Here is an 8,066-nt window from a genome sequence, read left to right on the forward strand (position 1 = left end):
GTTTTATTCCAATGATGGCATGAAATCTTTGAGACCTGATTGTCTATTATTTGATGACAATTACAAGCATTTTCTTCTGAGGATATTGCCCCTTTTCTTCACATTTTTTCTTCAGAAAAACAAGGAAAAGTCTTTTGAGTTTGATGATTGGTGTAAATATGTGTATTTGTTTTTGCATCTTTTGTTGAATGATGTGACAGTAAATGATGATGATGATTGCACTGGGCTCTGAGCAGTTTGTTTGTAGAAGCTGCTTTTTGATGGACAATGCAGCCTAGAAAGCTATATCTGATCTCCCTTTTCTTTTTCCTTTTTTGGTTTTCCTCCAATTAATATATACTCTGTTTCTTTCTTTCTTTCTTTTTTTTTTCTGCTTCTTCTCTTAAAATACAAGTTACTTTTTAGTTTAAATTACAGTAAACTCTCCTGAGGTGATTATTAATATAATTGTTTAAAGGATTATCAATATTTTTGCTTTTAATGGTGATTTAACAATTAGTTCAGTTCACAATTAGTTTAATTCATTTTTTTTGGTGGATTCACCAAGATATCATTATAAATCATATATTGTAATTTTATTTTTTAATGGAATAAATGTATAATTTCTTAAACTTTTTGATCCATTTCTTCCTTTTTTATAATTTTTTATTTTTTTTAAAAAAATAAAAATACAGTAAAGACAGTTGATGATTTTAGCTTTGAGACTACATGATTTTATGAGTATTTTATAATTTTTTAAATAATTGTAATTATATTATATACTTTAGGGAGAACTTGTCGGAATTTATTCAATTTTATTTTTATGTAAGTTTATTGTAATTTACCCTTTTATTTATTTTTTATGTTTTGATGATGTTTTTGATCGTCTTTAAGGCAATGTGTGGTAGTGGATTGTATACATGTTGAATGTGATGAAGTGATTGCTTTCATTGGATAGTCTGTCCGTCAAATGTCAAAAATGCAATAAAGCAACCCCCCTACATGCAACCCTCATCGACCAAATGTCAATCTTATAAATGGAATGTACAGTCCTAATTGATCAGTGCAATATGGTTTGTAGTTAAGCACAAGTCACTGAATTGAGACCAAAATCTGAAGTCAGACAAGGCTGTCCCATTGGCTTATTATAGGTGTGGATTTAGACGACGAAGATGAGGCTCCGACAAATGTGGAGACTTCTTGTAAGTAATGAAAGCATGCAGTTCCGCAGCAGAAGCTTTGTGTGATACCAGCAAGACCAGACTCTTTCTGATTTAACAAACTTACATACAATGTACAAGATATTCCATCCCACATTGATTTAAGAAATAAATTGATAAAATTAGTTTCATATATGTTTTGGTCAAAGAATTTGAGTGCATTTATTAAATGTCCTTTTTGATGAGTTGTTTATAGTTAATGTACTCGTTAGTTTTGGAGACACTTCTCGTATCCTATGGCCTTGCAGAAATGGGGCGTCAATTATTCATCAGAATGCAGTCGAAAGAATCCATTTCACTATCTTAATACACTGAGCTATACAGCTGACCAATCAAGAATGACCTAACTTGGCAATTATGTAATCCAAACAGCAGCTTGTTTCAACCAAATTGTGACAGAATATATGCAAAACATACACGCATCAATCACCAACCAGATTTCTTCAGACAGTTTTATGAGATTACTTCATCAATGACATCCTCTTCAGATGCGGTCATACGTATTCAGTCTGAGGCCCCCAAGCTATTTGCATTCGCCCAGAATGTCATAATCTCACCAACATTTCATCGATGCCAAAAACTGAAGTTGCTGTATCTGCTGGCTGGATGGCAGTAATATAAGCACAATCATGCACAAATACAGTACTCCATTTGCGTCTATGATTCTTTTTGGCTGGCATCTGCAGCAACAGCACGCCCGGCTTGAGATTGAATCATGTATTGTCTCTGCATATCTTTTAGCTTCTCCATTAATTCTTGGAATGACGGTCGGCTTTGTGGTTCACTGAGTTCAACCGAATAAATAATTTGAGAGTTAGCAAAACGTAGATTATGGTAAATCCTTGCGACTCTATGAAATTGGATTAGTGAGCATCAAGCCGATACAAACCTATGCCAGCAGCTCTCGATAATAGAAGTCCACTCTGGTTCAACATCCTTTGGTATCTCTAGCCGTTGGTTCATGAATCCGACAGCTCCAATTACCTGAAAGAAACCTAAATGAATTGGTCACGCATGTAAAAGACATAACACACTCACACCAGACTTGGTCCAATGACGCAATGCCCCCCCTTTTTCTGTAGGCGTGCACCCATCTCCATGCATGCTTTGTAAGTTTTTAAAATTTCAGAAAACAAATTCTTACATTCATTGTTCCATAACAATTATATATGGTCTGGTGTCTGAAACTTTTTTTCTGAAAGATTGAGAATACCTGCATTGAATTGAGATTATCCCAAGGAATCTTGTGTGTAACAAGTTCCCACAGTATCACTCCGAAGCTATATATATCAGCCCTGATCATCTCAAACAAGAAGCAAAATGTTCAGAAATTGAAATGTTTCTCTCACAGTAAATTTAGTTTAGGCCATACTTCTCACTATTCACTTGGGCTACATTTGAATTTGACGGATTTGAATTTGAGATAATGATTTGGAGAAAAGATTTCAAATGACTTCGTGTCAGAAAAATTCAAATCCATCAATGTTCAGAAAAACATAGTTCAGTTTAGAATTATCCAAACAAATCCTTATTAGAGATTTGAAAACCCATCATTTCAAGTCCATATATCCAAATGTAGCCTTAGACATACTTCTCATCTGCAGGTTCATTACGAAGAACTTCAGGAGCCATCCACTGAGGCTGCATACAGAAAGTAAGTAGCTTTTGAGTTTCTATGAATTTGAAGCTCATGGAGAACAAAATGTATCCACATAACCAGTTAGAAGTCTCAGATGGCAGTTAAATACCGTTCCTTTGCCCGATTTAGTGGTCAAGTAAGTTTCATTCTTCAGACGTGAGAGACCAAAGTCACCAACCTGGAGAAAGAGCAAATATTAGCTTTCAAGTGATTGAAAGTATTACGAACATAAAAAGACCAGGAAAATATATATATATATATATGTATAAAATACGCTGCAGGCTAACCTTGACGGTCCAGTTCTTGTCAACAAGGAGATTTGAAGACTTCAAATCACGGTGAATGATAGGCGGATTTAAATGATGAAGATAATTCATACCTCGTGCCTGTATATATATATATAGAGAGAGAGAGAGACAGTTCATCAGAACAACAATGAAACAGTTGTCCAAAAGTTTGTCTCCAAGAAAAGTCAAATGCTAGACACGGAAACGGACTGGTGTAAGGAAAACCATATCGTTACAATTAAAACTAGTTCATACATAAAGGATCACTGAATTTTGATACACTTGGCAACTTACTATATCCAAAGCCATGTGAATACGCCGTCTCCTTTCTAATTTTGTTGTATTCCTTTGTAATAACCGGAATAGACTTCCACTGGATCAAAAAAGAGAGGAATTCAACATCAGTTACCCTGAGAAACTGCTAAAGGGAAGATCCCAGAATAATAACGACAGCTCATGGTAGGACATAAACCTCTTACGAGATTACTTGGGGGACAGAACTATTTATCTAGAAAAAGAAAAAGACAACATGAAGTAAGGCACAACTAGAGAACACACCGTGGAAGAAATTCCGTCACGATGCAAAGACGTTGAGGTGAGGTAACTGCACCCATGAAGAGGAGAATATTTGGATGTCGAAGTCTTTTCATAAGTGAAACCTTCAAAACAACATAAAAACTCTTAAGCATATGCTTATCCACAAACATCCAGTTAGTCAAGTTTTCTTTGTTCTTCTGTGTTCTTTTATCTTTAGTTTGTGTCGGTGAAAAAAGGTTAGGACAAAGGAAAAGATAATGCATCTTCAGACTGTCTAGGACAGTGAGGCCGGCCAAGGATGAAATTTGAACAAAAATCACATTCAGCATGAAACCAATTCATATCAGACAGCATGAACTACAGAACTTAATGACCATTATAATGATCATGCAATTATTTCTGGTCTACTGTAAATGAGTACTTCAAGCAAGCTGCAAACCAAAGCCAGTGCCATGGTGTTGCTTACATGGATCATAGTATCCAGGCTAGAAGCTCGTTCACAAACACATGCAGTTCTACTAAAAGGAAAACAAGTAACAGAGGCAAGATCTACTGAAATGAGAATACATACTGACCTCCTGTCGAAAGGCAAATATCAAATCATCTGAATATTCTTGTTTGGAGAATACCTTGACTGCGACGTCCTGCGGAACAAAGAATTTGTCCTTTCTGTAAGAAAGTTTCCAGAATTAATGCATTATATGATGTAAGAGCATATGTTAGTTTCTTGTTCATAACTTTCAAGTTTGGAGTTCATCATAAAAGCGCGGCAGTAATCATTGCTCAAATTTAGGTATTAACATTGGTCCAAGAAGTACCAGAACATAGTGGCAGTTTGAGCTGCTTCAATGATATAGATCCATTGTGGTAAAATTTTCAGGATTTAAATGGACGGGAATCAACTGAGAGACTAAACTCTCGCATCATATACTAAAATTTTCTACAAGAACTACTTGTATTGTATTAGTTTGGGGGAAATGGAGAGACATTTAAATAGAAGAGCCAAAGAACATACTGATCCATACCACAGAGCATGATATACAGTTCCACAGGAACCTGCACAAAATAAACCAACGAAGTTGTAAGAGGTAATGAAGAGAAGATGGTGACTCTGCTGCTTGTCAAAAAGCAAAGGGAGAGACATTCCACTGTAAACATCAGCCTAAGAAACTCAACTCCACACAAAAACAAGATCCCACATTGCAGACTAATGATCATTATACAGGTCCTTAATATAACAGGAGAAAAATAGCAGCAAAGACAATAATAAACTCTGGTGGTATCTAATTTTATAGTTCTGGACATGCAATTACTAACAAAAATGTTATTAGAATATTTTAAAAACTCAAAACCAACCATCTGTAAAACTGAGCGGACTAACCTTGACCAATTTGTTCTCCAATAGTCAAGTCCTCCCATAAGATTTCATAATCCAAGCAGTCACTATCCATATCTACTTTATTAATAGCACTACTGCTGGTACTTCCACAGCTACTAGCACTGCTCGTGCTGTTAACATTCATTGAAGAGGACCAAGAACCTGAAGCCTCATTATTAGCTGTACGATTGGTTTCAGTAATCTGATTTTCTGATCTTAATGTGGCGGAAGCACTCCTTTGCTGCCCCAACTCATTTTCTTGGTCATTCTGTAACCATGGCCAGCCAAAGCGGGAAGACTTTGGTTCTGTTCCATCACGTTCAATTCCTTTCCATGGCCATGTTAAACTTCTCTTGCCGATCCAAGCCTCTGCCTTTGAGCTAAGGATCCTAGAAATCCCAGATTTCCCTTCACTCTCATCACCAGAATCTCGAGATGGTTTACCCGGGGAATTTTCCTCATTGCTAACTGCAGACAACACTCCAAATGGAGAAGGATGTATATCTCCTCTGGGGGTACTAGCTCCACTGGAAGCTGCATCCTCCCGATGCTCCAGCATAGTAGTATCTAAGAAACCATGATCTGAGTGGTGGCTATCCCCACTGCCACCTTCACGATCAAACATATTCTCTGCAGACCTCATTTTCGATTTAACCTTGTTGCTCACTTTAGAAGCCTATTTGAGATTTGGATGAAGTTAGCACATGCCACAAAATTAATAATGATAAACACAGGAAAACTAGGATACCCACCAAATTTGATATTTTCGAGGCAATTGCTGCTTGTAGAGGCTGCTGATGATCAAGTCCAGGTTTGCCTGTAGCCGTGGTTCTGGGCTTGCTAAAACTTGAATCAGTTTCCAAGTCCCTCCTTTCCGACATTACTGTATCTGCTTCTTTGAAAGGTCTAGAATCACGTGACATGCATATAATTCCAATTAAAGTACCATCATCATCATAGAAAGGGGTATTAGTTGCCACAATCACAAACCTATCTCCTCTCTTATTTTTAACTGGAAACTGCCCAGTCCAACTTTCACCCATTGTCACACGATACACAATGTCACTAGCCACAGAAAAGTCTCGAGGATCTGTTAGTAGCTCAATGCCGTTCTGCCCTAGAGCCTCTTCGGATGGATATCCATAAAGATTTTCAGCACTTCTATTCCTGCACCAAATAAAACTTATGTTATACTGAGAAGACTGCAAAAGATTATTAGAAATTTCAAATTTACTTATAACAATCGAAGTTCACAAACGACCCCAATAACTTACACTCATAATCTCACGAGATTGATCATTATTATCCAGGCATTTGAACTATATACAACTAGGTATCAATCTCTTAGCCTTTGAAAGTTAAATGTATTAACAACATGCTTCCACAAGTTCAATATCATCAGTAAACAGTCATAACCAGAAACTACAAATTTACCTAATACGAAAATACTAAGAAAATGGATCAAAAATCAGTAATTGTCCAAAAGTGGAAAGTACAATTCAGTTCACCTAACTAACCAGTAAATGATCCGACAATTAAGATCAAGTATATGCACTGATTGCCCCATTGACTGCAAGATGTTCAAATACTGCTTATCCGTAAGCTTAACAGCCGCAGGTCCCCCACCGCCACTCCAAGAGTCCCGGTTACGACTCTCCCTCTGCAACGGTGATGAATGCCGAAATGACGCCGAGCCCGTCTTCCACGCCGCCGCTGAGCTACCATCTCCACCGGCTGCCCGCCGCCGTGGTGCCCGCTGTGGGGAGATGGAGTGGGACCTCTGCTTCTGACGACGATCAGCAGCCATAATTTCAGCTGTGGATGAAGTGATGAGCTTAGACATCTCTTGCTTCAAGTGGGCATGGCTTAATTCTAATTCTTGAATCTTCTTCAGCAACTCCTCAGCTGGCGGCGCCGCTGCCGGAGGTGGCGGAGCTGATTCTGCTGTCCTATTCTCCATAGTAACACAAAAAGTTTAAACCCTTCAAAAATCAAATCTTGAAAATAAAAAAAATCTCAACCGGCGAGGCTGTTCTCCAAATAATATCAAAATTCATGAAACCCCCTTCAAAAATCAAAACTTCTTGAAACCCTTCCGACAAACTCAGTCTTGAAATTCAAGAAAACTCAACGAATACCATTTGTCCTCTTCCTTCTCTCCCTGTGTTTATACCTCGAGCATGGATCTATGACTAAGATCACCAATGTCTAACCTTTTTCTAGAAACAATTCTTATTCTTCATTGTGATACAAGAAGTATATGCTTGTGTTGATCATCTTTGCTAGTGTGTAATCAAAATCAACGACCTCAGAGAGTTCCAAGAACCACAATTTTCAGCTTTTTCCTCCCTCTTTATCTCCCTCACTCAACCTCCTCAGCAAGCTCTTCTCCTCTCTCTCTCTCTCTCTCTCTCTCTCTCTCTTAAAACATCTTACTTTCTCTCTCTACAATGTCTTGCTTTCTGTAAGCTCAGGCTTAAGGGCGGTTCTTGGTTTAGTTATAACATATATATACGTTTTTGACCGCCAAATTTAAATCCCATCCTCGAAATTGGAGAGTGTAACACACGAGTTCTAACAGCCAATCATATATCGATAAATTGAGAGTATCAGAGACGTCGATGACACGAGTATTCTAGAGCGTGAGGCATCAATGTTGTTCAGCAGCTTTTGTCTTTTTAAAAAGGCATTAAACAAGAAACAACTAACTCCAATCCACTTTTTAATTTCTCCCCACTTCCAAATTGCTTCAATTATGCGATACCCTTTTTTTTTTTTTCAAATATATATATATATATAGATATATGTGTATATTCCTTCCCATAAATTAAATACTTTTTTTTTTAAAAGAAAATATCTGCTTAATGGTAATTATTCTTTCTCAAAATATCTTTCCACTTGAATGAACAATATATCCATTCTATGTTGGATATAATATACTTAATTCATTGTTGATTGAAATGGTTTGTAATTCGATTAATATTTTGTAATATATTATCTGTTTTGATTTTATATGTGTTATGCAA

At 37.0% G+C, this 8,066-nt stretch overlaps 1 protein-coding gene across 1 annotated transcript; it reads right to left on the reverse strand.

The window, feature by feature from the left end:
* Positions 1,419-7,519, reverse strand: LOC105156839 (serine/threonine-protein kinase STE20). Its single transcript, XM_011073074.2, has 13 exons — positions 6,558-7,519; positions 5,793-6,207; positions 5,044-5,716; positions 4,678-4,718; positions 4,238-4,306; positions 3,684-3,784; positions 3,420-3,498; positions 3,126-3,224; positions 2,948-3,016; positions 2,791-2,840; positions 2,413-2,494; positions 2,089-2,183; positions 1,419-1,983 (listed from the first exon to the last, which is right to left on the reverse strand). The coding sequence occupies exons 1-13, from the start codon at positions 6,998-7,000 to the stop codon at positions 1,857-1,859; spliced, it is 2,343 nt and encodes a 780-aa protein (XP_011071376.1). The 5' UTR covers positions 7,001-7,519; the 3' UTR covers positions 1,419-1,856.

This window comes from Sesamum indicum, linkage group LG3, assembly GCF_000512975.1.
Source record: "Sesamum indicum cultivar Zhongzhi No. 13 linkage group LG3, S_indicum_v1.0, whole genome shotgun sequence".
Lineage (NCBI taxonomy): Eukaryota > Viridiplantae > Streptophyta > Magnoliopsida > Lamiales > Pedaliaceae > Sesamum > Sesamum indicum.

Coding starts and splice junctions, on each gene's coding strand:
- LOC105156839 (XM_011073074.2), bottom strand. CDS start 7,000: ATGGAGAATAGGACAGCAGAATCAGCTCCGCCACCTCCGGCAGCGGCG. Junction 6,208..6,557: donor AATTGTCGGATCATTTACTG/GTTAGTTAGGTG, acceptor TATTTGGTGCAG/GAATAGAAGTGCTGAAAATC. Junction 3,785..4,237: donor TATTTGCCTTTCGACAGGAG/GTCAGTATGTAT, acceptor GTTGTTTTGAAG/GTTTCACTTATGAAAAGACT.